Raw genomic sequence first — 25584 nt, 5'->3', positions numbered from 1 at the left:
CACACTTGCCCTTAGCACGTGCCCTACAGAAGTGGTTCCATTCTGTTACAATGATGGGGTTCCTGTATTTATGCTGTAATGACAAAGTAAAGATTCTACTGCTTTGTTTTTGGTCTGATCATGGGCCATGTTAAAGGAAAACCTAACAGCCTGAAATAATGAAGTCTCTATCTACAGGAGTGAGGAAGAGAGGCTGGCCTTTGAGTGAGCCCTGTATGACGGTAAGCAGAGTCAGACATTTGTCTGCGTACAAACACAGTTCTGTCCCATTTGCTGGAACAGTCCAGTGTATTTTGAGTGAAAACACTCCAGCAAAAAAGGGAAATAAGATTATCTTAGAAATAGTCTTTTAGGAAATGTTCTGCCTTGATGAAGTACTTTAACATGAAGTTTTGAAGTATAAAAATAGCAGTGGTAGAAAGTCACAGGATATTAGTGTTTTACTTTAAGGACATTTTCAGTGAGTTTTCCTCAAGTCTGTCCTAAGAATGTCAACTACATTTTGAGATAAAATATCTACTTTTCACCCTGATATATATTTTCATTAGGCGTTTTATTTATTTTAATGAATGTATCAATTTCAGCCACTGAAGATAGTGATCAGTCTACCATAGTAGACATGGAAATTAATAAGATTTGTATGTTTAAGTACTATTAACAGATGTAGTACTGTTATACTGTTATACTGACACTAATGTAATTTCTATGGATAGTCTTCCACAGACATTAATTATAGTCAATATGTATGTGACTAGTAGTTTCTTTCGACTATATAGTATAGTATATATAGTATGTATAGTGATGTAGCTATAAACATGATCATATGCTCTTAACACGTACCGTCATCACTTATTGTTTGTTTTTATTGTTTGTTTTTATACTGTGTTTTTGTTTAGCTCAGATTTAAGTATTACGGATGAACCTGACTAGTGGACAACATCTGTTAAATTCGTGTTCAGCTCTAAATGACGCTACAAGGAGCCAGCAGATGGCAGCAGAGAGTCAAACGAAAGCATGTGAATCAAGGACTAAACACCTGAATAAGCAATTGTAAGTGACCAAAAAGTCGATATATTGCATAATTGAGCTGACGTTCCACAAAGTAACCCACCCCCGTCTCCCTGGTGCCTTTGTTTGTCTCCTCTCGGAGAGAATTGTGAGCTTGAGGAGTGATTGCAGAGTGATTTATCTTGACGACAGTATGATCTTTTGTTCGTTCAACTCCCTGGATATAATTCATTTCATCATGTCTTCACTCTGACTTTTTATATACAGTGAATTTCTAAAGTGTTGTGATGTTGCTATTATATTAGCATATAATGGGGGGGGGGGGGGGGATTAGAGCACTGTGTGTGCCATATTTTAGTAGAATATGACCATTTTGCTTTTTCTTTTGTATATTAGAAATAAAACTTTAAAAGCATGCATTTATATTGTAGAATTTGTAAAAGTTGCACTTATAAGTTACTCCTCCTATTTCCATGCACACACCACTGCCAGTTCCAAAGCTTGTACTTTGCTTTCGATCATACTAGCTAAGTGACTAAAGTTCTTCCTTTCAAGTAATCTTTAATATTTTAAGAACTGCATTAAAATCTCATATTTGTGTAAACGAGCTTAAGCATTTGCCAGTTGAATGGTTTATATTGATCAGATTTTCAAACTACGATTTTCAGTTCCACAAAATATAGAGTCGACAGTAAACTGGGATCGATAGTACAACCTATTTGCATATGCAAATTATGTTTATTATTTAAATAATCAGAACACTTGAAACCGGAAGTTTGGAATTTGAGGCCTAAAGTGCTGCTGGGTAGTCGAAGTACTGTAAAAGCTGCAGATTTAAAGAGCGACGTCATGTTTATGTTACATACAGTTCTATGCTTTGTTACAACGCCATTGTATGCTATATGTGCAACGTAAGTTAGTTATTAAGGTACGTGAACACCACTCTTTGTGGAACGAGATTGTATAGGACGCATATCTTTGTTAGAATACAGCTGGCTAACCTAACTTAGCTAGGGTAACGCTAGCTAGCTGGTTACAATAAGTTAGAAAATGTTAATATAAACATCTAAGCTAGCGTTAGCTGATTTTGCAGACGAACTTGATATCTAGGAATTGTGTAGCTGTCGGTGGTAGAACCTGGCGGGAAGTTGCGAAAAGTATTATTTTCAGTAGTTTAGTGGTGCAACTGAAATGAGCAGCTATCTGTAAAGTTCCAGGTTGATTACTTGGCTAATGGAGTAACTAGCTAGCTAGCTAGCTAACTGGTTACCATGTACTTTTTATGTAGCTCTAACAGTCTAATATAACGTGGTTAATATTTAATACGTCAACAATTAAAATACCTATATTTAGGGCATTTACTGACAACATTACCGTTAGCTATCTTGGGTGCGCTCACAAGCTAGCGTTACGACTGTAGTTATGCTGTCACTAAGCATCTAAAAACGCGATTTTTTTTGGCTGTAGGATATCATTCTCTTACCCCGTCTGTTTTTCGACAGGGCTGTCGGAAGATGATGTTTTGTGTGGAGTCATTACAGTTTATGGCTATATGTTGTGTCAAATACATTTAATGGTTCTGTTAGTCCAACATTTTGAACGAAATAATGTTCCTGCTAAAACGCTTATATATTTGAATGTGCAAGAATGAGTTCATCGGAAGACAAACGCACCTTACGATTGCGAAAAAATCCTGAAAGAACTTGTCGTATCATTGCTGAAGTTCTAGCAGAATTGAACCGGCCTACTTCCACTAAGGGTAACCCCAAAGCACCCATTGAACCTCACGATTCCCCTGGTGCCAGCCTAATCAAACTTGCACCAAAGAAAAAAACAAGAGGAAAAGTAACAAAGCCTGTCAGCCAGCAAACCCTTGCTGACCCTAAAGTGTTTTTGGCCCAACCTATTAGTTTAGAGCTCAGAACTCAAAGAATAGCTACAAATGGAAATGTTTCTTCCAATGCAAAGGACAATGAGATGTTAGTGCCTCGACAACCTGCTCCATGTCTTATAAAGCCAAAAAAAAGACGACAGAAGGAAAGCTGGAGTAAAAGAAATCAGCCTTCTCAGAAGGTAGTCATCTTAAGTACCAGATCTGACACGTGTAATGAAGAATATTCTGAGGAATCAACTGAGTTGGATAGTTGCCCCAGAGCTGTGGACTGTTACTCAGCAGAGACCAAGGAAATGCCCCAAAGAAAAGCCAAAGTAAAACGTTCATTTGCACACAGATCAAGTGCTGTGGGTGACCAAGTCCCTGTGAAAACTGGCGCTGCCATTCACACACATTCTACACTAGGTACCAGCATTGAGCTGGAACCATCTGCATCTCACAGTTTCTCTGCACTGGACCCATGCACACCGAAGGGGCGCCGTCACCGAGCCGGTCTTTGCTTCGGTTCCACCCCGTTGGGCAGCACTTGTCTTCCAACCCTGCCCAGCATTACAGAGAGTGGACAATGCACTTCAATAAATGGCAATCAGAATGAGCTGAAGATTTGTTCAGTAAAGGTGTGGTGTAGAACTGAAATCTTTTTCCATTGTTTACATTTACAAGACATTGTTAACTTGTTATTAAAAAAATATTCTGGTCTGTAAGTTCAAAGGTGATATTAAAGTGGTAGTTTAGCACCAGCAGAGTAGTATGCCTGTTACTGGTATTAGTGGTGGAGTGTCAATTATAGTATTTGTCTCTGCTTTAACACATTACTGTGATATTTGTTCTAATTAGTCAAGCCTGTCATGTTTTACCTAAAAAGCGGGGTAGACCTCGGAAGCCTCAAGTGCCACAGAAGTCTGTACCTCAGCGGAAGAAGAAGGAGCAGCAGGAGTTGTGCACTGCACTGTTTGTGAAACGGCTCAGGAAGAACGCAGAGCCACCCCAGAATTCATCTGGTAGCCAGGCAATTCGCCACGTCCGGCCACGTTTTGAGCTCCAAGACTTTGCTCTCCATGAACCAGGTACAAAGGAACTGAAGGTTTCACTCTGTTGGCTTCTCATTCCATATCCTGGACTTGCCTCCCCAGTGCTTGGCAAAATGTTTGATGTGTCGTAATAGTGGTTTATGCTGCAACTTGGTCTTACTGTGTTCTGACTTTGCAGAGCAGACGCTGCCTTCCGACCTGTCCATTAAGTTGTGTGTGCAGGAGGAGGAGCCTTATCCCCTCGAGCCTTCCCTTTCCCTGCAGGAGGATGAAGAAGATGAGGAAGATGAGGAGCTGCCTAGTTTCTTACAGCAGAACAGTCAAAGTGAGTCATCTCGGGATGTATAGATAAACATAAGTGGATATATATTGCTGTCATTATGTGTTCTGTCTTGATTATATTCCAGAGTCTTCATTAATTAGAGAAGGACTGTTGGTGTGGTGTAAACTGAGGAAGTACCCATTCTGGCCAGCCATGGTAAGTAATCGCTGTCCCACACAAATTATATTTTAAGAATGTCGAATTTATTGTAGTCCTTGAGCCAGGACAAGTGCCAGGCTCGTGGCATTTATGCTATCTGTGCCAGCTGGATATTAAGTCTGTTCCTGAGAAATGTATATTTTTATTTTGAAAAAGGCATTTGAGTAATATTCTTCTGCAGGTTAAAAGTGTAAACCACAAGAACAAAAAAGCCAGTATCGTGTTCATTGATGGACTTCTCTTAGATAAGAAGACAGTTAAAAAGGGGTAAGAGTCTTGTTAGCTTTTTGCAGTTTTTTTCTCATTTCTGTCATGCATGTCCTGATGCCTTGACTGCAGCTAGACCTTTTTCGGTTTGCAGATCTTGTAAACTCTTTTTGTATAACCACAAACATGTTTTATCACCAAGCATAATTAACCTTATGTTATCATAAAGAAAACACTACAGTTTAGGACAAAATTCCGGCCACTACAGTGAACCGCAAATAATTTTAATGCTTTAAATATTGACAAGATTATTTAGTAACACATAGTTCTAAAGGTGTAATCAACCAATGACAAAGCAGTAATGCTGTTTGAATCCAAACACGTGGGTGTGAGGAAAAACCTGAATAAACTTAGTGAAACAAGAAATGCAGATGTTTCCAGACACGTATACTGTATGAAAAATCATTCCATATTTAAAAATGCTCAGCAGACCCAGTTGCCCTTGATTTTAGATCAAAACAGAAAGAGCAAAATATCTAAGTGGTTTTGTTGCAGGTTCACCATGGCTAGTGTTTCAGTAGGAACACTGACTAAAGTACAATCACCAATTATGAGAAAGACATCAGTAAGTAGGGTTGGATATTGTGGCAAAATCATGGAGTGTGTACATTCAATAGTGAGTTTTGAATCAATGTCTTTGATGTGAAAAAATTTGAACAGAAATACAAAAAACCCACAAAGCCTAGGAAAATGAACAAACAAAAAGGATGATTGGATAGTCAGAATGTCAAAAATGAAAAAGGGAGATGTACGTAGTAGAGATGTACCTAGTACATGATGTATGGGGCCAAAAGTCACATGATTCTGTACCACTTTACAATATAAACAATACTAAGAGCAATGCTGGGTTACTTTTGAAAGTTCAGTGGTGCAAATCCATAGGCACTGCTGTACAGAGATGCAAAAAAAAGGTGATTGATCCAGATGAATCATCCTTTGCCATATTCTTGATAGTTGAGCGACTGCATGTGTGGTGTACACCAAAAAAACAAACAAAAAAAAAACAGTACAGGCCTGAATGATTGAGCCTTGTTGGGCTTCAGTTATGCTGTAGAGGCACTTTGCTGGCATGGTTTGAGTCCACTTGTCTCCTTAGAGGGAAATATCACAAATGAATACAAAGTTATTCTGACTGATCTCCCTTATCGTATAATGAAACATTTATGTCCTGATTTGAATATCCCAATCCAGTGGGCATGAGGGATCACTGAATGGTTTGATAAACATAAAAATAAAAATAATGTAAATCTCACATTCTATGGCCTTTCACACCTATGAGAGATTTTTGACCAATATGTTAGTGCTTGCCACCACCATTCAAACACCAACTGATGGAATATCAGTGGAAAAAGATATTAACTGATAAGATATTTAACTGCCCAAGGCCTTAGCAAGACACTTTGTTTTCTTGGTACCCCATCATATAAAAAGTGATTTTCATCATTTGTGATTTTAAGAGAATTATACAGTCGTGGCTAAAAGTTTTGAGACTGACACATTTTTGTTTTCAAAATTTACTGCCTCAGTTTTTTTAGATCCTTTTGTCAGAAGTTTATATGGTATAGTGAAGTACAATTATAAGCGTTTCATACGTTTTTAAACTTTTTATTGACAAATACATCCAGTTTAAGCAAAGACTTAATATTTACAGCGTTGAGCCTTCTTTTTTAAGACTTCTGTAATTGGCAGGCTGGAAATCTGCTTCTGGGCAAACTCTTGACTGATGGCAACCCATTCTTGCCTGATCAGTGCTTGGAGTTGATCACAGTTTCTGTGTTTGTTTGTCCACCCTTTTTGAGGATTGATCACAGGTTCTCAATGGGATTGAGATCTGGGGAGTTTCCTGGCCATGGACCCAAAATTTTCAAATTTTTTTCACCGAGCCACTTGGTTATCACTTTTGCCTTGTGACGTACTCCGTCATGCTGGAAAAAGCATTGTTCATCACCAAATTGCTACTGGATCGTTGGGAGAAGTTGCTCTTGGAGGATGTTTTGATGCCATTCCTTATTCATGGCAGTGTTCTTAGGTAGAATTTTGAGCAAAGCCACTCCCTTAGATGAGAAGCAACCCCACACATGAATGTGCCTCACTGTTGGCATGACACGGCACTCATGGTAGTGCTCACCTTTTCTTTTCTGGACAATCATTTGTCCAGATGTCCCAAACAGTCTGAAGGGGGCTTCATCAGAGAAAATAATTTTACCCCAGTCCTCTGTAGTCCTATCCCTATACTTCAGGCTGTCAGTCTGTCCTTGATGTTTTTCTTGGAGAGAAGTGGCTTCTTTGCTGCCCTTCTTGACACCAAGTCATTCTCCAAAAGCCTTCGCCTCACTGTGCATGCAGATGCACTCACACCTGCGTTCTGCCATTTCTGAGCAAGGGAGTGTGTTTGCTCAAAATTTTGCCTAATCCTCAAAAAGAGGGTGGACAAACAAAAACACAGAAACTGTGATCAACTCCAAGCACTGATCAGGCAAGAATGGGTTGCCATCAGTCAAGATTTTGCCCAGAAGCTGATTTCCAGCATGCCGAGATGAATTGTAGAAGTCTTTAAAAAGAAGGGTCCACACTGTAAACATTTTAATTCATTGCTTAAACTGGATGTATTTGTCAATAAAAAGTAAAAAAAAACCACACAACAACTTTATAATTGTACTTCACTATACCATATAAATATCTGACAAAAGGACATTTCCAAGTATTGTTTAAGGTGCTCTGATTGTTTGAAGGCATTTTCGTTATGGCCAAACCTGCATTATGGGCAAAGTTGAGGAATATTTCAATAAATTGCTTGCTTCTGCTAGGCAGAAATACTTTTGAGTAAAACAAATTTGAGTTTTTGGATTTGTATTTCAGGTTTTAAAAAAATAGCATTTTATTTCAGAAAATGTGTTTTAGGAGTTCATTGTTAATAAAGAAAGCCAAAGAGAACCTCATTGGTGTTGCTTGTGTTTTTTGTGTTTGTGTGTGGACTCATTAATAAAATGAATCCTCTTTTTTCCCTTACTTAAGCTTTTCTGTGTCCTTGAGAACCTTGAAGCCATTTGACTGTGACGACTCAGAGCTTTTTCTGGTAAGGCTGGTTTAGAGTCATTTTGGGTGATTTGGTTTCTTAAAGATTGAGATTAAAGATTCAGTTAAAAAATCACCTCAGTTCTTTAGTTTTTTGTTTGCTGTTAGCAGCTTGTTGATAGATCTCAGTAAAGGTGTGTGTCTGTGTGTGTGTCTCTGTCTGTCTGTCTGTCTTTTGGGTCTCTGATAGGACTTGGCCAAAGAGAAGTATGGCGATATCATTACCTGGTGTCTGGATCTCATATCGGATTACAGAATTCGCATTGGTATCCCCCTCCTGCACCTTTCAGTGTGCCAATTAGAACTAGGAATGGGCTCTGAGACCTACTCATGCACTGAATGCTGTCAAACTGGAATGTGTTTTCTGTTTCAATTTGTAGGATGTGGTTCTTTTGTTGGCTCCTTCATTGAATACTTTGATGATGATATCAGTAAGTTCTCCATTCTGTAGCCAATGTAAGACAAAAACTGTATTTTGCATGGTTATTGTTATGGCCAGTCTTGGGGAACAATTCGGTAGATTTTAAATTGACTATATAATTGTCAGCACTGTTATTGCTCTTAGACTAATGCTCTCAGTTTAATTTCTCAAAGTTAAAGTAATACACAGTGTGAAATGCATCTATTTTTAAAGAACAGCTGACTCAAACTGGTGACACATGACAGCTATTGGCTGTTGTTGGGCTCTGTTTGGCAGGTTGCCCAGTGAGGAACAAATATCCTAAGGTGTCTTCATCTGAGTTGACGTTCCCTAGCCAGGAACTGCTAAGTGAGCAGGGCAAGGGCGAAGTTGATGGTGCAGGCGATACCAGGGAAGCTTCTTCCTGCTCTTCCTGCCAAAGCAAGCAGGAAGAGCTCCACTCAAAGAAGGTGCTGCCAGATCGCACCCTGGCTGCACGGAACCGTGCCAACGAGAGGCTAGTGGACTTCATCGTTAAGAAACGTGGCGTGGAGAATCGTTTGTTGGTATGACAAATTAAAACCTGTTTAGGAATCAGTTTTTTTAACATAAGTACCATGCAGAGCAGATCAGGCAGGCTGTGTTTGCTCACCTCAAACCTAGCTGGGCCTTTGATTATACTGGTCAACAGTGAGTTTGCTTCCTGCAAAAATACCTGTTTATTGTATTTTTGTATACTATGGAAAAACAGTACCAAGGAAAAGATATTGGCAGGCTGGAGACTGAAGTGGCATAAATCATACATTGTACATACAAGTATATGTACATATTTTAAGTGTAATATAAGCCTTTGTGAATAAGTATAATTAATGTAAATATAATTGCCCAGTTCTGTCAAAAACCACACACGATAGAAAAATTCTAGAAACAGATTTCAATGTAAAATATACTATAGGGTACACCTATTTTAGTTTGTGAAGCAAAAAAAAATTTGGACCCAAGTGTTATCAGATAAGGTTGAGAGGAGCAAGGCTGTCAGCTTAGCTGAAATTAAAAACCACAGTGTTGGCCAAGATGTTTTCAGACAACAAACATTTCTATTCTGCAGTTATGTTTAATGGTACACTTTGCCTTTTCTGATGAATATTGCGGTTTATAGTTATTGGAGAAATACAGAAATGTACTTAGGTGCTCTCAAGCTCAAAATGTTCATGCAGAAGACATTCTCTTCAGTCAATCTGTTTAGAAAATCACTGAACTAAAGGGGTTGTTTACTGTACAACATTGTTTTATGGTCACTTATTGAAGGAAAAAACCTCTGTCTGGGTGAATTAATAAAATACTGGCCTCTGCAGGCAGTGATCAGTGGACAGGAGCCTTCCAAGTGGCGCCAGGCTTTGGACAGCTCCAGCCGTTCTGTGGTGGACGTCTACCTGGAGGACGAGGAGCAGGTAGATAAGGTCTTTCGCTACCTGCAGAAGCTGTGTGCCACAAGCCGTGAGCTGGGAAACACAGATCGCATCCGCTTCATCCTGGATGTGCTCCTGCCGGAGGTGAGTCATTGTTTTGGCAGTACTAGGCTTGATGGTTGCAGGCAGGCCTGACATACAACTGTGGTACTGCAGCAAACAGCAGCTGAGCAGCAAATGACATCCATTTTGATATTTGTTTTCCACAAAAGTACCCAGTCTGTTGTGAGTATTCAGCATGCTCTGCTTCCTCTAACACTCCCAGGCTCTTACCTATGCCATTGCTGGTGTAGATCACCTCTCCGTTGATGAGGCTGAGGCTAAGTACCGTCGAGGACCGTGCCATAGCAACAGGTGGGTTGGGGCTTGAGGTGCACTTTTGAAAGCCCTTCTATTTTAGTCGATTTTATCTTGAATTTCATCGTTCTTGTGTAAATCTGCTTTTCTCTATGCTCTGTAGAGAACGGCAAGAGTTTGACATGAGGATTGAGCAGCAGTTGAAGCTGAAGGCAGCAGGGCCATCACCATGAGAACACGGTTACCAGGAAAACGGCTGCTTTCCTGAACTCACCTGAGCATCTATGGCCATTTCTTTGTTTTGCAGAAGAAATTGCTCTCCATCTACATTAATCCCCCCCCACCTCTACATTTAATACTGCATTTATATATTAAAAATCAAAGGCATGTGACTCAGCTGATCTGCTTTGTCATAAATGTGAAAAACTATTTTTAATAAAACAATGGCTTTTAATTTGTCAGTCATTAACTCTTTTTACAGTATCTTTTAGTGGTTATTTTATTGGTTGTTACTAACTGCCTTCCACTTCAAGCAGACAAGTCTTTTTTTTGTCCCTTCCCCCTTCAGAAGGGTCTTCTAAAGGACTGAAAATATTTTTGGTTACATGACCGAGTCAAAAGGGTAGGGGGAATGTTAACCGATAAATTATTTAAAAAAAAAAAAATAAATGTAAAAAAAAAAAAATAATAATAATAATAATTTAAAAAAAAAAAAAATATATATATATATATATATATATATATATATATATATATATATATATATATATATATATTATTATTAATTTAATTTACTTATTTTTATTTACCAAATTCCTGTAGGTTAATTCAAGTCATGCCAGTTCTTGATCATCATGGTTTGCTGAAATACACAATGGGAAAATAAAATGCAATAGTATTTCCATTTGTTGTTGAATTAAAATGTTTAGGAGTTGTACAAACCTGAAGGTTACTTAACAACAAATCTTTATTTTTCAATTTACAGTAGACATACCAGTGTGCAAACACTTGATTAAAAAAAAAAAATCATCTATTTAAGTCTTATACAAACAACTTTTTTTTTTTTCTTTTCTTTCTTTTTTTTTTTTTACCTACATTGCAGCACATAAGTGAGTGTTTGGTCAGAAAAGTGCTTTTACAATCCTTACTGCACCAAGAAGGGACTGCTATTTACCAGTGATTGTATTTGACATTTTAATCACAATTAATGAAATTTACCAGTTTGCATGATGTTACCTTTTACATCACACCTGGTCAAAAACCAAGTGCTAAGGCTAAGGTTAATGATGTGTTTCTTATCCATGGATATTGTCCAAAAAGGTCCCACCCTTCATATAGACCTTGTGTAACCGGACGTGTGTGACACTTGAGTCACCTTTACCTGGGCTAATCTCATTCTCTGCCCATGTGGCCTAGATATTTATGGGTTTAAGATGACACTTATCCCCATGACCTGTTCCATCAATCTTTTTCAATCAAACAATATTGGAGGAGACTATACTTCAGACCTCAGAAATCCCCTTGATGACTTTCTCAGGGAAGTATACTGGGAAGGTCCAATACCTAAGCCTCTTTGAGGGAGTTGATATAAGCACAGATCTTCAGTGCTGGCCCCAGTTTGATATTCATGACACTCATGAGGTGCTCTTCTGTAAGTAGCAGCAGGGCTTGGCCATCAATCTCCTGAGATCGGAACTCCATCACCATGTCCTGGCATCCTGCAGGAGTGCCAAACAAATCTTTGTGTATGTGTATATCATTTTTTATATTTTCTACATTTTAGAAAAACAGTGAAGGTATCAAAACCAAGAAATAAGATAGATGGGATTTTGAATTATTCAGTCACCACCCTTTACTGCGATGACAGCACTGCACAGCCTTCAGTCTTCTCTTAACAAGGTTCATGAGGCACCACTTTTGATCTCTTCAAGAAATTCTCATACATGCTGAGTACTTGTAGGGTAAGAGACTTCTGAATGAAAACTATTTTCTGAAGGGACATTTCAATTGTAGTTTTTTTTAATGTATTCTTTTTATTTTGTAACTCCATCTTTTTGTGGGCTGTCATCTTTCATATTTAGAATTGTCTTAGAAACAAATTTAACCCTAAAGTGTGATTTGCCCCCCCCCCCGTTAAAACATAAATTAACTGTGGTTTATCAGATCTTTAGAAAGCTGAGTTCAATTTCTCTAGCCAACACCCAGGCCTGATTACTGCCACACCTGTTCTCAATCAAGATCTCACTTAAATAGGACCTGCCTGACAAAGTGAAGTAGACAAAAAAAAAAAAAAAAAAAAAAAAAAAAAAAAAAAAAAAAAAGCTAGACAGCATGCTGTGATCCAAAGAAATTCAGGAACAAATGCGATACAAAGTAGTTGAGATCTAATTGAGGTCTGGAAAAGGTTGTAAAGCGAACCACAGTGAGAGCCATTATCCACAAATGGCGAAAACATGGAACAGTGGTGAACCTTCCCAGAAGTGGCCGGCCAACCAAAATTACCCCAAGAGCGCAGCAATGACTCATCCATGTAAGTGTGACAACCATGCAAAAAAATAAAAATAAAATTAAAAAAAATCACAAAAGGGGCAAACACATTTTCTCATGTGTGTATGTGTATTTTTTTATATATGTATGTGTATATATATATATGTATAATTATAATTAGTTGTGGCCAAAGGTTTTGAGACTGACAAATTTTGGTTTTCACAAAGTTTTACTGCCTCAGATAGATATAGATATATATATATATATATATATATATATATATATATATATATATATATATATATATATATATATACACACACACACTTTTCAGATATTTATATGGTATAGTGAAATACTTTATAAATAAAATACTTTGACAAATACATCCAAATTAACCAAGACTTAATATTTACAGTGTTGATCCTTCTTTTTTAAGCCTTCTTCAATTGGCATGGTGGATATCAGCTTCTGGGCAAAGTCTTGACTGATGGCAACCCATTCTTGCCTGAGCAGTGCTTGGAATTGATCACAGTTTCTATGTTTTTGTTTGTCCATCCTCTTTTTGAGGATTGATCACAGGTTCACAAAGGGATTGAGATCTGGGAAGTTTCCTGTCTACAGACCCAAAATTTCAGTGTTTCCAAACCACTTGGTTATCACTTTTGACATGGTACTCTGTCATGCTGGAAAAAGCATTGTTCATCACCAAATTGCTCCTGGATCGTTGGGAGAAGTTGCTCTATTTTGATACCATTCCTTATTCATGGCAGTGTTCTTAGGCAAAAACTTTGAGCAAACCCACATATGAATGGTCTCAGGATGCCTCTCTGTTGGCATGACTCATGACTCGTTGGGAGAAGTTGCTCTTGGAGGATGTTTTGATGCCATTCCTTATTCATGGCAGTGTTCTTAGGCAGAATTTTGAGCAAAGCCACTCCCTAAGATGAGAAGCAACCCCACACATGAATGTGCCTCACTGTTGGCATGACACGGCACTCATGGTAGCACTCACCTTTTCTACTCCAGGCAATCATTTGTCCAGATGTCCCAAACAGTCTGAAGGGGGCTTCATCAGAGAAAATAACTTTACCCCAGTCCTCTGTAGTCCAATCCCTATACGTCAGTCTGTCCTTGATGTTTTTCTTGGAGAGAAGTGGCTTCTTTGTTGCCCTTCTTGACACCAAGCTATTCTCCAAATGCCTTCGCCCCACTGTGCGTGCAGAAGCACTCACACTTGCATTCTACCATTTCTGTGCAAGTTCTGCACTGGTGGGGACCCGATCCCATAGCTGCATCCTCTTTAGGAGACAGTCCTAGTGCTTTTTTGACTTTCTTGGGCACCCTGAAGCCTTCTTCCCTGCAATTGATCCTCTCTTCTTAAAGTTCTTGACTCAATAAATTGTTGAATTAAATCAGATGCGTTGTCCTTATTAACACTTTCTCCTGAGCTAACAAGATCATCACTGAAATTGTTAGCAGGCCATTTTGTGGCATGGCTGAAATACATTGGCTGGAATGCAGTAATTTTTGTTAAGTTAATTTCCATGGCAAGGAATGACTTTGCTATTAATTGCAATTAATCTGATCACTCATCACAATCTAGAGTTAATGCAAATTGCCACCATAAAAACTGAAGCAGCAAGCTTTGTGAAGGCCAAAAGTTGAGACTAGCACAAATTTTGGTTATCACATTGGATTTTAAATGAAGCAATTGTGATATGGGTGAAGTGAAGACTTTCTGCTTTAATTCAAGGGATTTAACAAAAATATTACATTAACTGTTTAGGAATTACAGCCATATTTCCATAGTAGTTACATTTCACAGGCTTAAATATAATTTGATGATTGACTGATAAGCAGTTTCATGGCCAGATGTAGCCTAATCTCTCACTTATTCATGACAAATTAATGAGATAAAAAGTCTATGGTTGATTCCAAGTTCTGAATTTGCATTTGACTTAAGTGAGGCCATGCAAGTGAATGAAGCCTCTTGGGGAGGTAGGCTTATCACTGTCAAAATCTACAATGAAGCGATGCCTTAATGAATGTCAATATAGAGGGTTTGCCTTAAGATACAAACCAATTGTAAATTTAAGAATAGAAAGGCCAGATTAGACATTGCTAGAAAACAAGCCCAGTTCTGTCTAGCCAGACAGAAGTAAGACTGATTTGTACCAGAATGATTGGAAGAGAAGAGTATAGAGAAAGAAAAGAATGACTCATGATTTGAAGCATATCACTTAATCTGTCAGACATGGTGGAGGCAGTGTTATGGCATCTATGGCTGCCAGTTGAACTAGGTTACTGGTGTTTATTGGTGATGTGAATAGTGATAAAAGTAGCAGGATAAATTCTGAACTGTATAGAGCTATACTTTTTAGTCAAATCCTACAAAACTGCACTTCACACTACAGATGGAGTATGACTCAAAACATGAACACAAAAGAAACCCAAGAGCTTCTTAAGGCAAAGAAATTGAATGTTCTTTAGTCAGTCACCAGACCCAGACCCAATTTTCACTTATTGAAGACAAAACTGATTGCAAAATAACACAACAAAGCAGGAACTGAAACCGGGTGCAGTAAAGGCCTGGAAAAGCATTTCAAGGGAGGAAACTCAGCATTTGGTGATGTCCATGGGTTCCAGATTTCAGGCAGTCACTGACTTCAAAGTATTTGCATACAAATATTAAAAATAATCATATTTAGAATCTGTAGTTTGTCTAATTACTTTTGAGCCTGTGAAAATCAAGGGACTGTAAAAATGTACAGTCTACACTTCCATCTATGCATCATGATGGTGTAAAGATTACAAGTATTATTTTACTGTCCAAATAGGTGTGTATGTGTGTGTCTGTGTATGTATATGTGTTTCAATTATTATTATTTTTTTATCAGCCTTATAGCATACTCTTAGGGGAAAGTGGAGGTACCTGGTAAAGAGCTGATATAGGAGCAGACCTGTTCCACACTCCACTGTGTAGGGGAGGAGTCTGACAGCCAGGTGGAGCTGGTGCAGATGTCCCCACTTCCTTGTTCCTGGCTTCTCTTTCTGTCTGCCTGCAGACGCAGTCTTGTCGTCATGGGACCTGGAGAGTCTTCTTCCTCACTCTCCTTCCCTCCACGCTGGGATACAGAGTTGGCTGGTTGCTTCGTATTGTCAGGTCTATAGGATCCATGAAGCTGCAAACTCACAGTGAAACATCATCATGAGTCTGCACACATGACTAATATATACAGCATTACAGTGCTGTACTCCCAGTCAGAAGACCAACATTAAAAACATTCTCTCTCTCTGACCTGCATAAGGAAGTGATTCTGTGAGTTATGCTTGACATGACTGGGTGGACGCCCTCTACGGCTCATGGGTCTGTTTGGCCAGCGCTTCACTCTTTGGTCCCCTAGTATGCTGAGGCGCTTTGTACAGCTCACATTGAACCTGCACAGTCAGAAACATGGAGAAGAGCAGTGATCCCTCTGCCAATCAGATCTGTAACTAAAGACTTTCCTACCCTGCGGTTAGTAAAGTGGGTATTGCACAAGGACTACCAAGATAAGTTTAGTTATAATAAACTAAACCACCTCTTCACCACTCTGACTTGGGCAGTAGTAATAAGATCAGCTGTCGCTTTTTGTACCTTCTGACGCAGGTCATGGAGCAGAAGCGTTTGGAGCGGAGGAATGAATGAGCATAGCCCCTCTTCGCACAGAATTCACATTGCAGTTCATCTGACAAACTCTCCATCAGTCTCTCTACAAACACATCACATGCATTCCCTAAGAGCACATTTATTCAGAGCACATCAAATTCTTACACCCCATGCACACTCCCCTTCAGACACCATACTTATGCTGAAGACTTCACTGCTACTATTTGTTTTATGTGATTGCATAGACAAATTTGATGATTTGCTAAAATATTTATGGTGATATACTATAACTGCAGTTCAGATCAAAATTGTCAGGCTGCTCTGTGTCACATTTACCTCAATGAAATGTTTGTTATCCAAAGCAGACGTCACCTCTAACTTGCAATCTTTAGTTATATAACTTCAGTCTTTATCGTCTATAGATCATTGTCACTGATGAGCAATGTACCCTTGAGCAGCACACATATAACCCCAGCTCTAAACCCAAATCCAGTACATATACATTTGGCCACAATCCAATGCAGATGATTTGCTCCAGAGAGTCCTGCAGCTGGGTATGTCACTAACTTGCCAAAGCATAACTGCATAGACTAAATCAAGGACATCTCACCATCCTCAGCAGTGATGTTATCTATGTTTGATGCTGGTTGCTCTGTGTCCATGAGTAAGTCATGACAGGCTGGTGCTGCATTTGCTGGGAGCTTTTTGTCCTGAGGCAACCTGGGTTGTTGCTGGTTTTCCAGAGACGTGCAACCCACCTGTGGAACAGCACACAATTATCAGAGCAGATCAAGGCTAGCCATTTAATACCACTGCATGGATAAAGATGGCATTGTTCTTATTACTGTGCCTTAAGCACAGTAAGTGAAGAGATATATTCCAACGAAGAGTGTTCTAACTGGACAGCCTAACTCGTATGTACATATCTCTTCTATTTTGTATCTATCCTTTACTTTGTATCGATCTTTTTCCTTCATATTTATATATTTTTAAATCATTCTTTTCTTGAATGGAAAAGGAAGGCAGAATAAGAATTTCATTGTTCAGTGTAACTGACTTTTTACTGGGCATATGACAATAAAACTACTGAATCTTGAATCATTTCTCTCTCAAGCAGGACTTAGCACCATGGGTTTTATCATAGCTGAAGTGACTCTGAATGGCTGTAATGCCATCTTGTGGACATACCGGGAACGGTTCCAGCCCCTCTCTGATGACGAAGCCCTCAATGAGGTGTGTGAGGATGTGGGGTCTAATGGTGGCCTGAGAGGGCTTTCCCTCCGGGCTCGCTGGGAGGCTGGCTGGAGGGAGCCTGCTGGAACTTCTTACCGCAGCACAGAGTTGGGATGGGGGGATGCTGTTGAGTGCAGGCTCTTCTGGTAACTGGATCATGGATCTGCTGGACTGCAAGCAGGAGTGCTCCACCAGGCCTGCAAAAAACAACTGCTGTTGGGGGATGGGTTCTGTGCTAAAAATGCAAGATTGTGTATGAAATATTCTGATGTCTTTGCAGTGTATGCAAGAGGGTGAGGCTGGAGGCTGGAGCTCCTTGCACCTGTGCAGTCTTTTGAGTGTATCAGGCTGTCACAGCAAGTCTGTAGATCTGCTAGAGAGGGCAGTGTTGAAGGTGTGGGGGTCCCGCTCTTGGGGGGAAATGTGTGTTGCTCCCCCCGCACCTGTTCCGCATGTTGCTCCTCCTCCTTTAGCAGTTGGACTGCCTCTGACTGTGGACATTACAAAAATATTCAACACTTCAAACACATTATAATAGTCTTAATGTCATTGGTATCCAGCTCCTCTAGTTCTTAAACTTTTAGAGCTGGTTATAAAGATTAGAGCCTGGTAGACCATTCCAATAGTAATCAGTCCTACTGTGGAGTTTACCTACCTGCAGAGTTCAGTTCCAGCACAAATCATATAACTAACAAAATTTTATAGAAGGCTGGATCTTTTATGATGAACAATCTGGTTCTAAATTCTACAAGAAGGTCTCCAGGAGTAAGGTTAATGTTCACCACATTACAACATGAGGTATCACCAAAAATTAGCGGACTCACTGAAGGATCTTCTTTCTGCGTTGGTGGTTGCACCTTCAGGTCCACTGCCACAGTCTGTGGAGGTGAAAGATTCTGGAAGGGCAGCTGAACAAAAGCATCAGCTCCAGGTAGCTCATTGTCTGGGACCAGTATGTTGTCGGACTGCATAGCTATAGTGTGTACAGAGCGCAGGGAGAGTCTCTGCAGAGAGGCAGGAGGGACAGCCAGCCTGGGAAAGGCCATGTTGTGGGGAGGAGGGCAGCTAAGGGGCAGAGGCTGGGCCCGAGGCTCCACCACTGGGCCCAGGTGGAGGGATGGAGGATCTAACAGAGCAGAACAGCTTGGAGGAAGTGTGGAAGTGGACACCACAGCTTGTTGCTGTACAGAGCTTTGATTGGCTGGTTGGTCGGAGGGGGTGGACACTGAGAGGACTTCACAGTGCTGTGATAAGAGAGCAGCAGGGGCAGGTGTGGTGTGGGTAAGCGAGGAGAGGGGAGGAGGCCCCCTATCCTGTGGAGTGACCTGCAAGGCAATTGGTTGCACCTGCCTGTGAGCTGTGCTGCTCTGCAGGATGAGCTGCGGTGCTGCCACCTTGGTGCTGGGAGTGCAGTGCAACTGCTGGCGCACCACAGCATGGGACTGCATCGGAGTGAACACTGCAGGGGAGAAAGGATCACCTCTGTGAACTTATGCACTTCAGCAGGGGTTCATTTCCACACCAAAGTAGTTTTCAGACAATGATTAGCATGCCACTTGTTACAAAATAAAAAGTTGAACTTTCTTGTTGAACAATGTTTAGTTACCTAAACTCTGGTTTAGGTTAAAAAAAAAAAAAATCTCTTAAACAAGATCCAGTGAGAGAAGCCTTTTAGAGATTTTTTATTTTTTTTATTTTTATTTTTTATTTTTTTGAGATTTTGTTTTATTCAAACTTACTGCTAGAAGTTTCCACAAGGGCTTGGGACAGATGTGTTGACTTCAGGGGACATAGGGACATTTTGGGGAGTGACTGGCCCTGAGAGGTAACTTTAAGATGAACACTTGGAGCAGCAGTAAGAGCTCCTGGCAGATGCGTGCACATGGATAAGCTTGAAACCTTGGAAGAACATAAATTATTCAGTCATCCCAGCTAATGACAACAGGGAGTACTCATGTTTAACATGTTCATTTACAACATCAAAGACGTTACAACTATCAGTGTTTCCTACCATTTACAATGATTATTTAATTCTGCATGCCTGGTGGCACCATGCTTTTCAATCAATTCTACTTAATTAGTAACTTGTCTTGGTCTCTGCCTCTGCATTGTTGTTCCATGTTTCCAGTGACCTCTTTCATGAATTTACCTGTTTTCAAAACAGAGCAGATGATGTCTGAATATTTTGTGCATGAGTGCATCTAAACGTAGGTTAACATAAATATATATCCTGCCATTTGTTCAAAACCAGGTCACTCATAATAGAGGCCAATTAAGTTGAAACAATGTACCAAAAGTGTCATGCAACTAGTTTCTACCCAGCTCAGCTAACAATCAATATCACTACATTTCCCAGAATCCTTTTCACAGCAAGGGGCAACATTCCACCAATCACTTACATCCTTGCCTGACTATTGAATTCACCTGTTTTCTATTATCCATGCTTATTTAAACCTATTGTAGATGTATTTCCACTATTCTTCCTCCTGTGTATTGACTGCTTGTTTGTCTTTGCCTGTATTGTGCTTTTAGGATTTTTGCCTCTTGTCTCTTTCTTTGGATTTTTTTTTGCCTGCATGTATTTCTCTCTCTGAATATTGGATTTTTGGAGTGGCTTGCTCTCTGGTGTTTTGGATTCTCCCTCTGACTACATTCTCAGCATAAATAAACTTCTTTCCTTTATCTGTGAGTGTCTTAGCTGTTTGGAACATTACAAAAGGGATACAGGACTCAAGTAGAATCAGTAAGCTTACATCATATTGCTAACACTGGTGGTTTACGACTTACAATTGGCCTTAAATTCTATAGCAGTCTATTAGGTACAGCTATAGGTGTATCAAACAAAAATGATTTAAGTGTATAATCATGCATAACAGCAATAAATAGCTTTTTAGTTTTTATAATATAACACGGGACTCTGGAAGACATACACAGATCAGCCACAACATAAGAACCACTAACGGGCAAAATAAATACCACTGATTATCTCATTACAGTGACACCCATCAAGTCATGGCATATATGAAGCAGCAAGTAAACAGTCAGTTTTTAAGGTTGATGTGTTTGAAGCAGGAAAATTGGCCAAGTGTAAGCATATCAGTGACCTTGATGAGCCAGATTTTGATGGGTAGGTGACTGGGGCAGAGTATCTCTGAAACATACAATCAGCAATAGTGACAATCAGTATTGATGCATGTGGGGAACGGTGGCTTCTGTAGCACAAATTGCTGGGGAAAAAATAACGATAGAATGATAGAAAAAACAATGATAGAAATGTGTCAGAAGACACTGCATTTCAGCTTGCTTTGAAAGGAGCTGCAGAGCGGTGAGAGTGCTGATCCCTGTCTACCACAAACAATTCGCCTACAATGAGCATCCGTAATGAACCATAGAGCAAAAGGAAGAAGGTGGCCTGGTCTGATGAGTCATGTTTTCTTTTACATCATGTAAATGTCTGGGAGCATGTGTATCACTTACCTTGGGAAGAGATGTAACCAAGATGCATTATGGTAAGATGGCAAACTGGTGGAAGCAGTGCTCTGGGCAATGTTCTGATAGGTCCTAGCATTCATGTAGATGTTATTTTGACATGTACCAGCTGGCAATGGTATTCTCTAAAGGTAGTGGCCTGTTTCAGGAAATAATGCCAGCACACTGCAAAAATTGTTCAGGTATGGTTTCAAGAACATGACAAAGAGTTCATGGTGTTGACTTGGCCTCCAAATTCCCCAGATCTCACTCAAATCAAGCATCTGTGAAATGTGCTGGAAAAACAAGTCTGATCCATGGAGGCCCCATCTCACATCTTACATTACATAAAAGGTAATGCTTTTAAAAGTAAAGCTGCTAATATCATGGTGTCAGATACTATAGGGCCATGCCTTACAGGTCAAGGCTGTTTTGGTGGCACAAGGGCGGCCTACACAATATTAGGAATGTAATGTTATGGCTGATTGGTGTATGTTGTGGTTGGTGGTCATAGGATGCAATATAAATACTCCAGTAGAGGTCTTTCTTGTCAAATTGTTTTAAAGACTTAAGTAATTGCCCCTTTTGACTGTGCTTTGGCCCCAAGGAAACAGCACAGGAAAGGTAAGTTTCTTAGTACTAAATAAATTTTCCAAAGCTATTGGTAAAACTGGACTATACCACATAGAAAATAACTGTTTTAATAAGTTCTAAGTTGTAAAAATGATTTTGTCCTTTATGTTTATAGCATGTATCTACTATAACTTGAGAAGTATAAAATTTTCCTGCACCAGCTTAATCTGGACATGATGTATTATTTTTGATGTGGTTCAAGCAGCAATATTTTGATTGGTGGTACCACTGCGACCAGCTCACAGGCTGAATGGCTATAGGCAGCTCTCACCTGTGTGGAGCCTGGCTGGGAGGACACTGAGGTCAAAGCAGGTGGATCAGCACTTACTGAGGCAGCAGGTGCCAGAATCACCTGATATACAGAAGAGAGATGGAGAAGAGGAGAACAAGCTTTAAAGCCATAAGGTATGATAAAATATATGCCTATGCCAGCTTTTACCATAATAGTTTTCTAAAGTCTTTTTTACATAACCAATCATTCAATCATTACTGAATTTGGATCAATGTGATTACTAGGGTCACACACATTTTAGCTTTTAACTCAGAGCTTAGCATTAAAATGCTGAGACTTTCTCACCATCTGAGTGCGCAGGTACATCTGGGCCTGACTCCCAGGGGAAGAGCTATTGCCTAGCAACATGGTATGCTGGCCTATTGCTCCTGCAGAGCCAGATGAGCGGGTGGCCTGGAACTGTCTTATTGGCTGAGATGTGATAGAGCAGAGGCGACATTCAGAAGCTTGATAAATGCTATACTTTAATTTAATAAATGCTTTTTACATTTAATTTTTAGATATATTTTTAGCACTCAAGTGAGTTATCAACAGTTTCCAGTGACTTATTTTCTAAAATCAGTTACTGATGTCTGTGCTGCACTCCCATTTGACGCTGGGGGTGGTGAGGTGGATTGCCCACTATTAGATTGTGAAACCTGGTGAAAACAACACACATATAGACGCACAAAATACATAAAACTGGAGTAAGGACTTAGCAAAAGGTGTGATTTAGATCAGTGTCAACCCATGCCGCTCACTCTCTTTCTCTCTCTTTCTAATACACACACACCTGATGGACAGAGGCATGGCTGTGTGTAGTGAGGGCAGTTGGTTGCTGGTGCTCATGCACAGCCGTAGTCTGCACCATAATACGGTGTTGCTGTGCTGCATATGCCTGCTGTAGGTATTGAGTGGTCACATTTGCAGGCTTGGGTATTGCCTGCTGGATCACCTAGCACAATAAGGACACATACACATGCTTAGTTTAAAAAAGTAGATCATACATCCCTGCTTCTTTTCGTTATTCATCTATTGCTGTAATTTACTTATTGTCATAGAATAGATGGAAAAGTTTCCTCTTGGTCTCCTCTTTATACTATCTTCATTTTAAATATTTGGTCAAGAAATTAGATTTTTTTTTTATACCCATTCGTGGTGCAGAGCTGTGCAGAGAGGCTCTGAATTACCTGGACAGCCTTCCTGTCTGCGAAATGGGTGCTCAGTGGTGTGGGGTTTGCCTGGGTACAGACAAACATGTTGGGTGCTGGGGTGCCAGTGGGTGCTGATGATGTGGTGGTGGTGATGGAACCAGGTGCTGCCTCACTATCATCCCTCTCCATGACTGCCCTTATAACACTCTTAGATTGCTGGAGTCAGAGGGTGGTCTGTGCAAGAGGCAAAAGTATCATGTGCATCAAGCAGTTTCTTTATAGGACACTTTAATTAATTAAGACACTTCAATTAATACCATAATTACACAACACAACTTTCAGAAAAATACAGAAGTAATATAAATATATTTTCTTTAAAATGTTCTGTTTATTTCAGCTTGAATGCTGAATACACATGTTGTTGAATAACTGTATGCACTCATGTGGAGAAGGATTTAATCAAAGTCAGTTCTCTCATACACCATGGTTGATTTTATCCAGTTCAGTTTTTATGATTATTTTCCTTATTTATGATATATTTCTAATTTCTGGTGAAATTTAGACTGCTTAGACTATATTACAGTAGATGTTAACCATTAAAAAAACTTTCGTGGTGGAATAACGACTTCGATTTCAGATATCTGCGAATTTTTCACGAAAGTTGTTGGGCTCCACTAACGTAATTGTAAAACTTTGGGCCTGCATGTCGTAGTTCAACAGATGTATATAATCAAAATCAGTATCTAAAAATAAGATCTTATAAAAGTGGAAAAACGGTCATATATTAAGGAAATTAGCACTGGCTTGTTAATGACTAAAATGTTGCTTCGAATTCTTTCTTAGCCATTTTAAACAATGTAAAAGCAGTTGTTCTCGTATTTTTGCCTTGTGGGAGGAAGCATATTACCTGCATTGATTTATAGCTAACGCGTGCATTTTGACAAAAAAATAATATAGACAATATTATCATCACTTGCTCTTTCTATACATGTTAAAATAATTTATCTTCAAAGGCGTATTCCTTATAATGCATAAGTGAACTTAATGAGTTTTTAAAAGCTTGTCGATTATTTTCTAGGAAATTGAAATCACTGCAGTCATTTGTCTTACATTAAAATTGAACGAAGTGGTGCAAATCGTTTTTGTTAAGTAAAACTAACTTTAAAAAAATCTTTATGCGTTTTATCCATTTTAATGACCATGTAGACCTACACAAGCAATATTTGTTTAAATTATACTATATTTAACGTTCGATTTATACATGTATAGGGTCATGTGTGCTCATTTTCTATGCCTAAGGTAGATTCTAGAAAATAAAACAGCTGATTTTTTTTCATTACTCTAGAAAAGTAATGAAGTAGTCTTCCTTCCTTGTAATTTTGATTACAAGACGCTATATTTGGACGCTATATACATGCCGTCTAAATGACTAAATCAGAATAAATTATTTTTTTCTAGAGGAAAAAATCTGTTTACGGTATTTTCTCTTCGATTTAGCTGTTTGAGGGGAGATGATGCATGAAGTCAAGTTCAGCAGGTCTAAACAAATGGTGTACGGTATGTCCTATTAAACCATAAAAAGACAAATATTTTACCCATTTTTCTATTATAACCAATAGGAATTTAGAAAGTGTTTTAAATGACCCCACTGTAAACATATGTTTACTTTGTTTACTGTGTTTTGCAAATAAATCTTTCTAAAAACACATTTAGGAAAATATGACACTCAACTTCTATAGCTGTCTAGTGTGATCATATTCAGCGTGATCATATGGGATTAAAAATGTTAGGGATCGCCTATACACGTCATTATGTAGGCCTAGACCACTTGAACTACGTGATTCCAACTTGTGTAAAAAAGTCATATTATGATGCAAGGATTTTTAATCGTCTGGGATGGTACTATACATTTCTGCATACGTCATGGAAGCGCAATATCATGCGTTTAAATATGAATACGAGAAGCATTACTCATGTCGCCTATCACGTATAGCTCAAACCCTTTGCACATTATGTGTAGTGCATAGCTATTTATCACTAAAGTCTTTAATCTCTGTATGAATATGAGAAGCGGAAGTACAATGGTTATGGTCCATCTGAAATGTAATAAGCACGCATCTTAAATCAAAGTTCCCATAGGTCGTTAAAACAGGCAACGAGTCTATTAATCTTATGACAACTCATGTCTGTGTCATCAACGTTTAGAATAGTGCGTAAAGACCTTCTAAAAATAACCAGTGACATAAGAAATGCCTACCTTTATAGTCAACACCAACATTTTAGAGGAATCTTGATTTTTAAAGAATCGTTAGTTTGTACGACTTCGCTTCCCTTAAATATTTTTTTTCATCAATAATTTATGTTTCCATCTTTGACAAATAATCCAGGTATGACAGTTTATCCGACCCGTAACTGAGGTACAGCAGTGGTCTGTGATACCTGATTGACATCGATACTAAACGCGAGCCATCGCGATGTGCCTGCTCTGCTGCTTTGGACAACCACTGCCCCGGTCATATTCTAATGCGTCAGTGCTCTAAAATGGAGCTAAAAAGAACTTTTAAAAAACCCCAAACGTTACAGGCGGAAAGAAATTTCAGAGCCAGCAGCACCACTTGCTGTATAGGAGGACTTTTTGCAGCGCTGAAATTTCCCTAGGCTAAATGCTCTCAGACCACCATAAATACCTCAATAGTGTAATAGAGTAAACGTGTTAAAAGACGTCACGCGTTAATATTTCGGGCTGTCTGCTTTCTGTTTATTT

The 25584-nt window shown here is 39.2% G+C and overlaps 2 protein-coding genes across 16 annotated transcripts; one reads left to right on the top strand and one right to left on the bottom strand.

The window, feature by feature from the left end:
• The first annotated feature begins 1776 nt into the window (after positions 1–1776).
• On the top strand, positions 1777–10396 carry si:dkey-127k13.1 (uncharacterized). Of its 4 annotated transcripts, none has more exons than XM_081703205.1 (12): positions 1777–1936; positions 2511–3519; positions 3768–3969; positions 4112–4258; positions 4341–4411; positions 4596–4681; positions 7697–7757; positions 7947–8187; positions 8454–8722; positions 9512–9709; positions 9891–9979; positions 10086–10396. In XM_081703205.1, exons 2-12 carry the CDS (start codon positions 2656–2658, stop codon positions 10153–10155), a joined length of 2298 nt encoding a protein of 765 aa, XP_081559331.1. In that variant the 5' UTR covers positions 1777–1936; positions 2511–2655; the 3' UTR covers positions 10156–10396. The 4 variants fall into 4 exon arrangements, with proteins under 4 accessions (XP_081559331.1, XP_081559330.1, XP_081559332.1 ...); XM_081703206.1 differs by having other exon boundaries at positions 1778–1919; XM_081703207.1 differs by having other exon boundaries at positions 1778–3519; positions 7947–8022; positions 8137–8187.
• Positions 4870–25355, bottom strand: phc3a (polyhomeotic homolog 3a). Of its 12 annotated transcripts, none has more exons than XM_081703195.1 (18): positions 25078–25355; positions 22857–23054; positions 22460–22621; positions 22254–22325; positions 21973–22098; positions 21667–21747; positions 19034–19193; positions 18119–18753; positions 17617–17785; positions 17250–17491; positions 16672–16819; positions 16050–16164; positions 15712–15850; positions 15345–15594; positions 11486–11640; positions 10732–10784; positions 9899–10079; positions 4870–5772 (listed from the first exon to the last, which is right to left on the bottom strand). In XM_081703195.1, exons 2-15 carry the CDS (start codon positions 23007–23009, stop codon positions 11486–11488), a joined length of 2607 nt encoding a protein of 868 aa, XP_081559321.1. In that variant the 5' UTR covers positions 23010–23054; positions 25078–25355; the 3' UTR covers positions 4870–5772; positions 9899–10079; positions 10732–10784. The 12 variants fall into 12 exon arrangements, with proteins under 12 accessions (XP_081559321.1, XP_081559322.1, XP_081559327.1 ...); XM_081703193.1 differs by lacking the exon at positions 4870–5772 and adding an exon at positions 9511–9791; XM_081703194.1 differs by lacking the exon at positions 4870–5772 and adding an exon at positions 9511–9589.
• Between the last annotated feature and the right edge of the window lie 229 nt (positions 25356–25584).

This window comes from Electrophorus electricus, chromosome 20 (assembly GCF_041902795.1).
Source record: "Electrophorus electricus isolate QZ-2024a chromosome 20, ASM4190279v1, whole genome shotgun sequence".
NCBI classification, from domain to species: Eukaryota; Metazoa; Chordata; class Actinopteri; order Gymnotiformes; family Gymnotidae; genus Electrophorus; species Electrophorus electricus.
The sequence above is the reverse complement of the archived record's forward strand: the minus strand, read 5'-3'. Positions and strand labels throughout refer to the sequence as shown.

Excerpts from the sequence above, each read along its gene's own strand:
- si:dkey-127k13.1 (XM_081703205.1), top strand. The coding sequence starts at position 2,656 with ATGAGTTCATCGGAAGACAAACGCACCTTACGATTGCGAAAAAATCCT. Across the intron at positions 3,520-3,767 it reads TGAAGATTTGTTCAGTAAAG|CGGGGTAGACCTCGGAAGCC; the intron begins GTGTGGTGTAGA and ends TTACCTAAAAAG. Across the intron at positions 4,259-4,340 it reads CTTACAGCAGAACAGTCAAA|AGTCTTCATTAATTAGAGAA; the intron begins GTGAGTCATCTC and ends ATTATATTCCAG.
- phc3a (XM_081703195.1), bottom strand. The coding sequence starts at position 23,009 with ATGGAGAGGGATGATAGTGAGGCAGCACCTGGTTCCATCACCACCACC. Across the intron at positions 16,820-17,249 it reads AGGGGCTGGAACCGTTCCCG|GTGGGTTGCACGTCTCTGGA; the intron begins GTATGTCCACAA and ends GCTGTTCCACAG. Across the intron at positions 11,641-15,344 it reads CTATATCAGCTCTTTACCAG|GATGCCAGGACATGGTGATG; the intron begins GTACCTCCACTT and ends GCACTCCTGCAG.